At 38.8% G+C, this 13,741-nt stretch overlaps 1 protein-coding gene across 5 annotated transcripts in view; it reads left to right on the top strand.

Moving 5' to 3' along the window:
* LOC131032640 (WPP domain-associated protein) overlaps positions 1-13,741 on the top strand; it is a 65,993-nt gene that overhangs the window by 21,099 nt on the left and 31,153 nt on the right. For all 5 annotated transcript variants that reach the window (XR_009103489.2, XR_009103488.2, XM_057963659.2 and 2 more), the window contains 2 exons: positions 9,980-10,081; positions 10,548-10,629. Coding sequence is in view for 3 of the 5 variants with exons in the window: in XM_057963659.2 (XP_057819642.2) it covers positions 9,980-10,081; positions 10,548-10,610 (165 nt within the window). In the remaining 2 variants the exon portion in view is untranslated. The remainder of the gene's footprint in view (positions 1-9,979; positions 10,082-10,547; positions 10,630-13,741) is intronic.

Raw genomic sequence — 13,741 nt, 5'->3', positions numbered from 1 at the left:
GACAACGAAATAGTCGCCGAGATCTATGGAATGAAGCAGAACAAGAATGAGACCGTCCGAGCCTATAGTTGGCGGTTGAAGGAACTATTGGGAAAAATGGAGAGTCAACCAGCAGATGGGTTGAAAAAGCGATGGTTTGTGGAGGGACTAAAGCATTCCCTCCGAAAGAAGATGAAAATCGTTCCACCTACATCGTATGAAGACGCATACAATAGAGCGATGGATCTCGAGAGTGAGACCAAGACATCGAAGAAAAAGAAGAAGAAGGATAGCTCGTCCGAGGAGGATGACTCGTCACACGAAATCAGTAGCGATAGCAAGGTTGGCAAATGGGTGGAAGTGCTCCAGAAAGACATGGAGCGAATGAGGAGGGAATTCAAAATAATGAGAAGCACCGGTTGAACTGAAGGGGACATATGGTGCACTGCATGCAAAGAGGAGGGGCATACAAAGGGTACTTGCCTGAAGAAAGCATTTTGCGAGATTTGCCAAGTGATGGGACACTCCATCAAGGAATGCCCATACAACATGAAAACCCAAAGTACGCAATGAGCCAAGTGTTGTTCACGGAGCAGGCCACAACATCCGCACCAGCGGGTACGGCCTAGCAAACCAACACAACGGCATCATCTGGAGGTTACCGGGACAACAGACGCGGCAGCGGAAGGAATAGCAACAATAACAATAACGGAAGCCGTATCCAGTATGACGCCAAGGGCTGGCCAATTATCCAATGTAGGGCCTGTAATTAGTGGGGGCACTTCGCCCGTGATTGCACGAAGGAAGCCACCCCTCAGCACCTCTGCCGATGGTGTGGGTCAGGCGATCATGAGGACACAAATTGCCCATAGGCAGGGGTTAATCTCCTCAACATTGAGAAGGCTGAGAAGACTGGTGAGAAAGAAGTACTGGCGATCACTTGCGCCCAGACGGAAAAGGCCACTTATCTCGACCCCCGTACGGATAAGGAGAGATTATTGGAGGCAAAGGCCAATATTGAACGTGAGATGATGGCCGAACAACGGGACAGCGAGGTGGCGAGTACATCATCCCGTACGGAAGCGGAAAATAACATCATTGGGCAAGTGCTGCAGATGGAAGTACCTATAAGGGTAAAGGACCTTCTAGAAACAATGCCACAGTTAAGAACCGCCATTCTTAGTTCCATACAAACCACTACGCAGGCACCTTTGCGTGCCACATGGGCGAAAGTTCCGGTCAGCCCCTCGGCTGACCCAATGTTGTTGTCCTTAAATAGTAGTCGGCATCCTGTTGTAGTAGAGATGGGAATTCTTGGGGCTATCCTCAAAGACACCATCGTGGACGGAGGTTCGGGGGTGAATGTACTGCCAGAGGATACGTGGAAGAAGCTGGGGAAGCCAACACTATGGCCACCTACGTTCAACTTGGTAGGTGTAGACCAGCACGGCATCAAGCCACTCGGCACCCTGATGGCCCAGTCGGTAACCATCTACACGCAACCTTTCATACTAGATTTTGTGGTAATCCCACTCAAGAAGAAGGGGTACGACGCCATCTTAGGCAGAGGGTGGCTGGTTACAGCAAAGGTGAACCACGATTGGAAAAAGAACACCCTTTCTATGGAAAAAGGGGGGTGGAAGTACACCATTGATCTGAGGACCCAGGTTGTTGACGAGGAACTGGCATCATCTTTGGAATCGGAGGATGAAGGAAAAGGCGACTCGAGGGACGAAGGACGGGGATGAAGGAGGGACGACCAGATTGAAAAATTATTTGATGGCATCTGGAGCCTGGTGAGCCCTCGGACCTCGTGAGGGGCGTTGTTGACCTTGCTGGGGTGCTGCCCCAGACCCCAGTTTATTTTTGAGCTACAATACACTTGTTGGAGTTGGGCGAAGGGCATTAGAGATGTCATGGTAAGTGTTGTGGTTGTCCGTACTGTGAGAAAGAAGCCTGCAGCTAAGCATTGGCGGGGAAGCCATCAGCTGTAGAGGGAGACATCAGCCGTAGAGGGAGACGGATTTGGAGGTTGGGAACAAACAGAGTTTGAGGGGAGGCATTGCAGGTCCGCGCAATTGTATGACACCAGGTAGTTATTCAGTTCAGTTATTAGCCTTTGGGGAGTGTGACAGAGTATTTGAGGTGTCTCCTAGCCTTTGTGCCAGTGGGTTGTGGCCACCTCTAGGCAAGAATGGTATGCTTTGAGGAACTTGGAGTATGTCTCGACTGGACGTGAGGTTGCCTTGGTGGATGCAAAGAGGGCTCGGGAGGAGCTGACCACCAAGTTGGAGGCAGTACTAGCGTGAGACATAGCTCAACGTACCCAGGAGTTGGTTGCCGAGAGGGCAACGCGGGTGGCTATCGAGGACAAATTGGCTAGGGAGACAGTATCATTTGAGTAGCAGTTGGTGGAGGTTGAGATTGAAACACGTGTTTTGCAGACAAGTTTGGTTTAGGCACAGGAGGATTGTGATGTCAAAGGAAGCACTAATGGTGAAATCTGCACTTGAGCATAGGATGGTAGCAGAAAAGGGTTTTTAAGCGAGGACGCAACAGGTGTATAAGTTCAGGGCTCGACTGGCGTCAGCAATTTTGTTTAATGTCATCTCTATTTTGTATTAAGTCGTCCGGAGACGACTTCTTTTCTTTTGGGGGGGATGATGTTGGCGGCAATATTGTACATGAAAATAAAACTAGTTAATTAAGTTGTAATTGTCTTGGTTAGTTGGCAACCAAGGGGTGGTAGTTGCGGTGCGACGGTTGGCGCTCGCACCCCCTCGGTATCTTTATATACTTCCGAATGTAACTTGTGACGGGGAACAATTATGAATGGAATAACATCTCTTATATTACATCTGATATCTATGGCATTATTATTCTGCATTACGTGTTTTATCTGTGTGCTTTAAGTTATTCACCCGAGAGGGCAAACACTTATGTCCAAGGCTGGAAATATCCTCTCTAGTGACTCCAACTCCACATAGAACCATCCTTTGCTCAGAATATCTTCCCAATCCTCTAGTTGATGAGCAAAAGGAACCATCAAACACATCTGAGGATCAAAATCTGAACTCGTGTAAGCTGATCAGATTGTGGATAGTAGTGCTAACGCTCATTGTCACAACTCCAAGGCTCTTTGAAATATGAGCCATAGCATAAAGATGTTCACTATCCTGGACCAACTTTGGAGGTAAATTGTTAAAGTTTACAACACAAACCTTCATAAAGAGAACTCCTTGAGTTTGGAAGGTCTGAAATAAACAATAACTACTGCTGTAAATGATTGAAATCAATGAAGTGCAATCTGATTGAAATGCTCTACATAGAGGACAATAGTAGTACCAATGAATTTTCCAAGTATAAGCATGAAAGTTGAGCATTCCAAATGCTCAAAAATAAATCAAGAGTGGCTAAAAAACACCTCCAAGCAATCTCCAATTGAAAACCATTACTTGCATGACCAAAGAAATTGAACAACTGTTTATAATATAAAGGAAAGTGATTGGTATGCAAATATTATAATATTAATCTCCATATAAATCTGTTAGGAAGATGCATTAGTACCGGTCTTCCCTCATCAAGCATGCCACCCCAAGTTGGATGGACTGGAGGTCTTGCCGAACTTGTGGGCCAAGGGGCCAAATGACTCAGAGGCTCATTCCATGCCCTTGGGCTTGGTTGAGGAAGATAGTCTCTCGACATCCTAACAAGAAATATAAGATTAGTAATCATTCATTTGATTTTCCTACAAACAATCATATCTGGGATTAGTGAGGAAATGTGGCAGGGAGATGCAGCAGTACCGGTTCCCTCAATTAAGTAGACCACCCCAAGTTGCTTTGCTTGTGGGCCGATGGGCTGAATTGACTTGGATGGTTGCTCCGCACTCTTGAGCTTAGTTGTGGGGGATAGTCTTTGGGTGTCGTATCATGCTTTCCCATCAGATTCCTAATATGGTTGGCTGTTGGAAAAAGCTATAGTATGGATCCCAATGCATTTAGGATGTTTTGTTTTCAATAGGGATTATTCATGATCATAATTTTGATGTTAATGAATTACAATTTCTCTAAGTTTAATTGCAATTATGTAATTTAGTTATAGAATACCCCTTGTATATAAATTGTATCGTTTGAACTGTTATTTTTGGGCAAAAATCAGGTATATCCCCAAGGGGGACATTACATAAGTTTTAAAAATGTCACTTGATTAGATGGCGAATATAATTTTTCATGCAGAAGAAAAAACAGATGAAAGAAATGAGTGGCATCAGAAATAGTAAGACTTGAAAGTTACATCAAGCACTTAAAGAAAATCAACTTTTTAAAACAGATTGAGATGATTAAAAGAGTGAATTAATAAGTCATATTTGTAAAGGAGGCAGTTCTTGATGTTTTGAGCTGGCAGACAATCTTTGTATGTGAAGAACATGTTGGGAATTGGACATTGCAAAAGAGTTTACATTCCATTGCATTGATGCATTAAATCTGTTTTTTGACTGTCTTATATTAAGAAGAATGATGTAGGTACCATCAAGGATAGCATAATATATGTTCAGGTCCTACTGGTTGTAATATTATATAGAAAATTATATATGTGACTATAGAAAAGGGAAAATGTAGGGTTTATACCAGGCACATAATAAAATTATTAAACAAGCAGTATATTAATTTGCAGTACTTAAGTCCTGAAATGCCAAAAATTCATCCAATATTAAAGCACATAGGAGTAAAAAAGGCCTACTTTGCAATTCAAGCTGGCATATATCATAGAGAGAAAGAGGGGTAAAAATCTATTCGGAAAGTACAAACAAAAAGGCCTTTGGCTCCACCAAAACCACCAACAAACAGCTAAACAAGGGACCAAAGAGATCCCAGAAAAGAACACTTAACCAGGCCTGTCCTCCATGACTAATCTATCAAGAGTCTCTGAGTACTCAGGGGGGAGGAGCCCTCGATTTTCAACATCCCACCCATCCAAGCTCTCAGAGGCCTCTTTAGCCAAACAGTCAGCCACCTTGTTCCACTCTTGAGGAATATGACAAAAAGAAATCTGATCAACCCTAGTGTTGATGTGTTTTTTATGGACAATCAAACACAAAACAAAATACCAAGGTATCTTATCCTCTCTTGAATAAAGTCTCTCAAATGCAATGCTTCGCGATCAAATGAGAGAACTCCAAGGTTTCTACTGTTAGGTCTTGACTCGTGGATCAACTCGATTGGTTGTTGTGATTGCTTTTAATTCAAGGGGACTCACGTTGAATAATTGGATGCTGAATGTTTGGGTGTTGATGGAACTTAGATTCTAACTACTAGCTTGGAAATAAAAAAAGAGCAAAGAGATGGGTTCAAGAAGACTACACTACTCCTAAGAATGCAAGAGACAATGAACAATTAGGTGAAGTTCAACTAAGCTTCGCTTCGCCATCAACAAACAACTCCACAAAGCTAGTGCGATCTCCTAAGGTAAGCATATGATGTTCAAATCACCACCATGAACATAAACACCATCAAGATGATGCATGTCAATGAAGAAGTAGCAATTGAAGTGAAGTTTGGCTAAATAGATCCAGTTGACTACGCAACGCAAGTCTACAATCAGCAAACTCCTAGTAGTAGGGACATACGAATTTCACCATCGATCATACACAAAGTTCTTTCATTTATCTAATTATCATTATCTAACATGAAGATCCAACAAGAAACAATGCAATTGTGGAAGAAACAACACATTCCACCATAACTTCAATGAAAAGGATGTTTATTTACAAACTTGGCAACAATTTCTGCCTTCTCTTCCTTTTCTACTCTAGCTGCTATTTGCTGCTAAACTATTCTTGAACTACTAACTATTAACTATTAGCCTGCTATTCGTTATTAACCTGCTATTAACGTATACAAATGAGAGATTTGAGCCTTTTATAGATAGCTCTTTACAATGAGTGGCTCTGATTGATTCACAATCAATGGACGAGATTACAAGATGGCAACCCTAATTAGGGTTTGTTACAACAAACTCTTATGACCAATGAGAAAATTACATTTAGGTTCAATATTGAATGTGAACCATTAGAATATGGGGGTAGGTAGCTCAAAGTTTGTGCCTCCATGGACGAGTTAGGTGCATTGCATTTGAACATGCTGATGTGGAACCCTTTGATTGGTTGAGTGATGACAAGGATGCCACCTGAACTTGCACTTGTAGACTTGATTCATCATCATGAATGAGTATTGAGTAATATCTCTTGATACTCAACATTATTCAGTTTTCTCAATATGATGATGATTGATCTTCCCTTATTCATAGTCTTAATTTTGTCATTCCTTGGTGTCATTCTTGACTTCATGTTGTGGAATCCTTGATTTCTCATCACTTCCTTGTAGTGCGAATCTTGCCTTGATATTTTCTTGTTGCTGAATCTAAGTTCTTCATGCTGATGTTGTTCCTTCTTGATGCAACATTGTCCTAACCTCCAATTTGCCACCTTGAAGTGTTCTTGGCTGAGTCTTTCATCTGACTTTTCTTCCATGTTCATCATGACACAAACTCATCCTTCCTTGGTGTAACTCTCAAATGTTGCAATCACCTTAAATGCCTTGAATGTGATGAAGTCTTCACGATGCTGACATGCTTCCCCATGTATCAGAGCTGAAAAGAAAAATTTAGGAATCAAGAATCATATAAGTGTAATAATAATACAACACTTCCCACTCTTGCTACATCCTTAATCATGCTTCTAATCAAAGAAGATGACTGATAATACTCAGGAAATTATCTATGTGCTGAAAGTATATGAATGAATTCCCTTTGTCTCTGATCTAATTCGCTGCTCTATAAGGTTTAGATCACTGCTCTGCTCTCTTAGGGAATAATCTGCTTTGAGATGATGGTTAAACGACTAATTTGAATTTGAATTGGCATTTATAGGCATTCAAGAGGAAAGGTGTGACTTTTCATCCCTAGGCCGACTTGATAAGGTTTTTAAAATAAAATTGATATTATTTCCTAAGGGTCGACTTGGTTGTTTCATTGAGCATTTCCCTTAAATTCAAACCTTAGCGCTGTAATTATTGAGCAATTAGAAGAATTTCGGACCTTTTGACCCTCAAAGGAAGGTTTGGACTTTTGGGAGGGCAAAGGAAGTCCATCCAAGAAAAGTTCGGACTTTTGGCATGGCAAAGGAAGTCCATCCAAGAAAAGTTCGGACTTTTGGCATGGCAAAGGAAGTGAATCCTATGATGGCTTGGGGTTTTAGGATGGCAATGGAAGTGATGGATCGGGGTTTTCTAGTTTGCCTCCATCAAGTCTCCATTAATTTAGTCCTTGTTTCCAATCTTCATGCCAATCATCCATGTCAATGAGCAAAGGTGAGCTTGTATTTGAGATGAAGCACAAGAAATGCTCAAGTTTCTTACTCCAATCGCCCAAGCTCATCAATTCATTTTCATAAGAACTCTTTGTATCCACATCAAACCTCTTAGATGTCAGAAAAATGTCTTCTAGGCCATATCGGTATCCATGCTTAAGCCAAGGCAGTAAGTCGTGATCCATGAAGAGCAAAGGCAATTTCGGATTTCCCAAGTGCCATTGGAAGTGATTTCAGACTTTTAGGGGAAATTTCCATCCAAGAGGCTTACCTCTCAAACCTTCTTGCCTATCTTGCTCAAATTGACACAATTTGACACCTTCTTGTCATCCAAAGATGATGATCAATCGAAGGAATCGTCTCATATTGGCCCTTGAGAAACTACACCTCTTTGATGCAAAGGCTAATAGCCAAGACTCTACCACTACCAAAAGCTAAGCTAAGACAACTAACCTAGAAAGCGAAAAAGTGGGGGCCCCCATTTGCAATGGGGCAATGTGTGAAAACGTCACAACACCTAGTACACAAGATCAATATTTGCTTAATCACTGAAGCTAGCTGCCAATTAACTCTATCCAACCGCTGATCATTTAGCAAGTCTATCACAATCTGGGAGTCAGTCTCACAGACAATCCTTCGCCAACCCAAGGAGCATCCTCTTTCACTCGCATGCAGGATAACATAAGCCTCCATAAGATTATTATAATGCTGGCCCATATAGGTAGAAAAAAGGAACACAACTCTACCATCGCTATCACACTTGATTCCCCCAACGCCAACATGCCTAGGATTCCCCCTAGAGGAACCATCAGTATTAAATTTTAAAATTCCATGAGGAGGAGGGAGCCAAGAGCCCTCCCTATGAATCTTTTCTCTTGTCTGACTCAGCCACCTGAAAGCTGAGTGAAATAGCCTATCGTTCATTAGCATCAAATTTCTAACAACGTCCAAATCAGCACGATCCATACTAACTGAAAGATCACACTAAGATGGCATATATCATAGCTAGGATACTAAACATGCATTAAATAAGTCCTAAACGCCATGAATTCATCTAGTATTAAAGCACATGGGAGTAGACATGGCTTAAAGCTGGCATATTTGGAGTTCATTTTTTTTTATTACTTAATTTTTTCAATGAACGTCCACCAAAAAACACAATAAGTTTTTAATATCATAGTTAATACATTTGATTATTCACTCAACACCCATTCAGTAATGTTCAACCTATCTATTACGGTGAAGTTCATTGGCTCAACCAACCTGAGAAGATAAAATAGTGATTGCTGAGTCACAAGGTTTGAGTTTGAGTTCATGCTCGACAACAATAAAATTTCGATGAAATTTGACAAGGAGAAAAAATTCAGAATTAAATTCGCCTTATATAATTTAAAAAAATAAATATAAGTAATGTATTCAGAAAATTATATATGTACATAATTTATTGTATATAATATAATTTATATTTATATTTATAAATTTAAAATATTCATTTTTATTATTAAATAAATAATATGTATTAATATAAAATAATATTAAAAATATATAAAAACATCTTATAATAAATATTATATATATTAAAAATTATAACTATGTAATGTTATATATATTTATGTTAATAAAATAAGCTTTAATATAAACTATATTATATTTATTATTTATATTATAATTAAATCATATTAAAAACATACAAGAACATAATATACAATAAATAATATTAGGAACATATTAAATGGGTAGAGCAGGTGACGAATCCCTGATCTCTCACTTCGGTGAACCCTATGACTTGGAGTGACTGTAAGCAAATTGGTATATCTGCATCTTAGGGCAGTTTTTTGGAAGGCACAATTGCATGGAGCAAGAGAATTCAAAACTAATTTAGGGTGTAAAAACAAAAATCTACTATGCCTTGATAGCACAAGGGACTAATATAAAATGTAGATGAAAATGTGCTGAAAGTGCAAGGTTTTATTGTGCAGGTTCTCCAGTATTACTGCATACGTGTCTACAATATCAGATGTATAGATTACTTTGAGAGACTTTGGTTGAGATTCTGGTCATTAGTGAAAATTTCGATAGTTTGTAAACAAGTATTTGATTTTTCATTCAATGCTATTTGGCCTTTTTCCTTGGGTTGAGTGTACAACAGACCTTTTTCAATACTTTTTTGGTCTCTGAATATTTGTGTACCTTCACCTGCATGTGAGATGATAGGTTTTAACCACTTGTCTCTTTATGTTTGTAGATTCTAGGGCTATCAAGCCTTATATGCTCAGACACTTCAATTTGTGCCCTGTTCCTTGTATTCTGAGTCTGGACATACTTACCTTACTAAAAGTTATTCTCACATGTCTTAAGTTCGAAAGCTTCTGAATTAAAACTGTATAGTATTTTTTTGCTTCAATGTTTGAGATCACACTCCATGATCCATTATCAGGATGAGGAGAGCATAATTTTAATCCAGAAGCTTTCTAATTGAATATGATGGACTGTAGAAATATCACATGTTTAATTAATACATGTCTTTTGACATTTGCTGGGTCACTTCGCTTTATTCTTCTGTTTCTTGATAGATATAATCACTTTTTTAGAGAAAATCCTAACTGATAGGATCTGTATTTGTAATGGCAGGTTGATGCGTTAGGAGATGAAGTGGATACTCTTCTAAGTCTCCTTGAGAAGGTTTATGTTGCCCTCGATCATTATTTACCAGTATTGCAGCATTATCCTGGGGTAAGATTAGTCATAATCTGTTTTTATATTTATATATTACAGAACTTCTGAAACAAACAAACACTTGTTGAATGAACATATTATTCAATTTGTGACCGTTGAATTTATTAACGATTTAACAGTAGTGTCCGAAAAAGATGGAGTTGAAATGGAGCTACTCTTTGTTCCTGGCTAAATTAGTTTTTGATTGATGCTTGCTTGCCATCAGACTATAGTTGAGCCCTACCGGGGTTTCCATTAGTTGTTGGTTTGGACAAGATCCAGGAGAACCATAGCCTTTCATTCAATGATTAGTACTTTTTCATGTAATGTAGGACATTTGGAATGTGTGTGCATGTGTGTGTGACTGATAGGATGACATGAGAAATAGAAATGATATCCTCCAGTTTATGCTTAAGCTTTTAAGATGGGTTCTGCATTGATTGACAATTTTGCCAATGCTGATGCCTAATATTTATCTGTGCAGATTGATGATCTTGTAAAACTGATAAAAAAAGAGCTGATAGATCATGCTGATAATGGACTTTAGAGATGCATTTGAATATAAGGTTGGTCATCTATGCAATGATATATATCGCAATTTCATTTTTCTATCTGATATGTTAGAAGGCATATTTTGATTTCTGTACACACACAAGCAATTGCATTCTCTTTATCAGTTTTATTGTGAACTAATGTTTATTTAAGGTTTCTTCTTATATTTAAATCATCTGTTTGTACTATTGGTATATGTTTTATTCTAGACACTAGGTGGAAGTAAACATTTTCGTCCAATAAGCATTTTTCTTAAATTTCGTCTGAATTACTGAAGCAGTAGTAATTAGAGGAAGAAATAACCATTTCATAAAGATTACTAATTTATGTCACAGTAATCAGACATGATCCACATTGCTCCATCCTCTTGATAAAAGTAGCAATGAGGAAAGAATGTGGAGATGGAAGACAATATAATCTTTTTCTTGAGAAGTTATTTAACTGCTCTTTTTCTAGCTGTCTTTGATTATCTATCAGTAGTAGGCAAAGCCTGTCCTTTTGATATACTGTCTTTGAAGCCAAATGTATTAGGATGCATTTATTTAATAAAGCTTAGCAATGTGAGTGTGCATTAATTGTTGTTAGTCAAGCAATCTTCGTGACCTAAGAATCATTTATTGCTGGAAAAGAGAACCAGACTCTTTAGAAAATGATGAAGTCCCAATGGTTGCAAAGTTTGCTTGCCTAATAACAAACAGGGTTGATTTTAACTTAGGCGATTTGTGATATGCAACATAAAATTTGTTTATCCTTATAATATACAACATTGGGCAGCTTGTCATAGACAACATAAAATTTGTTTCTCCTTGTAATATATCCCTTGCTAATGGGGTGGTTAAGACTTATAGTTCCCCATAATAAAATTATTTTAAACTAAGCTTTGGTATGGTGCAAGGATAGTCATAGACAAAAGTTTAATACGAGATTGACAAGGTATCTCCTTGATATGTGATGCAGGAGCATCCAGTGGTGTAAGGGCAATCTTGCATCACCCAAAATATTTCTTTTTGTTTAGTTTTCTTTTCATGTTTTTGCAGATTTGGATACTGTTGATGTGTATTTGGTACACTATCAAACACAGAATAAAATACCCAAGGGTACCTTATCCTCTCTTGAGTAAAGTCTCTGAATGCTGAAGATATCGCGAAAAGGATCAATCAGGGTGACTTCAAGGTTCTTCGATGTAGGATCTCTACGTGTGGACAAGCACCAGTGGTATGATGTGATCTGCTGGAATCACAAGGGGACTTACATTTGATGATTGAACGTTTGATCTGCTTTGAATATTGCTGGAACATAGGCTCTTACTAGCTTTGATTTGAAAAAAAAGAAAAAAGATGAGGGTGAGGAAAGGATCTAATTCTAATACTAAGAATGTAGGAGCAATGAATGATCTTTGGTGAAATTCTAACTAAGTCTTGTTTTGACATCGCAGGACCATCTCCACAAGGCTAGTGCGATCTTCGAAGAAAAGCTTTATGATGTTCAAATCATCACTGCAGGCATAGACACCATCAGGCTGATGCATATCAATGAAGAAGCGATAATTGAAGTTAGGTTTAAGCTGAACAATTCCAGTTGACTACGCAAGGCAAGTCTGCAATCAACAAACTACTAGTAGTATGGATATACGAATTTCACCATCAATCAAGCACATTTCTTCCATTCATCTAATCATCTACCATCTAGAATTGAAGATTCAACAAGAAACCATGCATATTGCAAGAAATGACACACTTCACCATTACTTCAATGAAAATGGAGTTTGTTTACAATCAATGGCAACAATTTCTTGCCTTGTCCTCCTATTCTACTCTAATTGCTAGACTAATTCGCTATTCTAACTACCGACTCTCTATCTTCTATTCTATTCTCCTTTCTAACTCCTTCTAACTGCCTTTACAAAATGAAGAGTCGGGGCTTATATAGTGCCCATAATACAATTCGATGGCTCAGATCAATTTGAGATCAATGGCCAAGATTCAATAATGAAAACCCCAATTAGGGTTTGTTACAACCATTACATAACATTTAATGCTTGACCAATGATAAAATTGTATTTTAAGGACACATGTCTTCTCTGGAAAATTCAACCAATGGATAGCTGGGGTAGGTACATCGAAGTTTGTGCCACCTTCCATGAGTTAGGTACATTGAATCTGGACATGCTGAGGTGGACCAATCTGACTGGAGAAGTGATGACTAGGATGCCAACTCGTCTGACACTTGGTTGATGCCAACTTGATGTTGCTGAGAAGCTAGCTTTAATTAACTCTTCTGAAACTATCTGCTTCTTCAACGAACCCTTGCTCTGACTTCTTTTTCTTTGATGTGTAGGACGATTGATGTACCTTGCCTTGGAATGCTGGATTGGAGAAGCCGCCCTTGATGACGTTAGTCCAAAGAAGGCCGTCCTTGTCGATGCTAGATTGGAGGAGGTTGCCCTTATCTTTGCTTGATCGTCCTTGATGAGAACTTGCCGACTTGTAGATCCTGTGGGCTTTGGAGTCGCCATCTTGATACCTACACAACATTTCAAAAGTAAAATATCTTGAAGTCTAAAAATTAAACTTAAAAGGAAGATTCAAGATTTTAATTAGGAAACTTCATGACAAATCTTGAGTTATCATTTCCTAATTAACCATGTAATACTTAGATTTTTCCAAAAAATGTCTAAAAAATTAAACCTTGAACAAGGGTGTCAAGATGATTTCGCCATACCTCCTCTTGAGTTTTAAACTATAAGAAATGATGTAAAAATAATAGATTTCGCTAGGCAAAGTGTAGATCAAAGCCTTCTCTTGAACAAATTGCGCCTCCTCTAGCTTGGAAAAGAATAAACTCCACTAGCCTCTTCAAAAATCTGGAAATTATCCTCTAGTCTAGCAAGAAATTCGCCTCTCCAATAGCCTTCAAAATGAATTTCGCCCTCCTTAGTCTCCACACTTAGTAGAAATTCGCTCCACTCCAGCTAGATTTCGCACCTTCAATTAGCTCTCCAAATTCGTACTTGAAAGGATGATTGAATGATTGATTAAACTTGATCAAAACACCCCTATTATATAGGGCACTCACTACTTTGCTTCCCATAGGCCGACTTGATAAAATAAATAAAAATAAGCCCTC

This window comes from Cryptomeria japonica, chromosome 11 (genome assembly GCF_030272615.1).
Source record: "Cryptomeria japonica chromosome 11, Sugi_1.0, whole genome shotgun sequence".
NCBI classification, from domain to species: domain Eukaryota; kingdom Viridiplantae; phylum Streptophyta; class Pinopsida; order Cupressales; family Cupressaceae; genus Cryptomeria; species Cryptomeria japonica.
The sequence above is the reverse complement of the archived record's forward strand: the minus strand, read 5'-3'. Positions and strand labels throughout refer to the sequence as shown.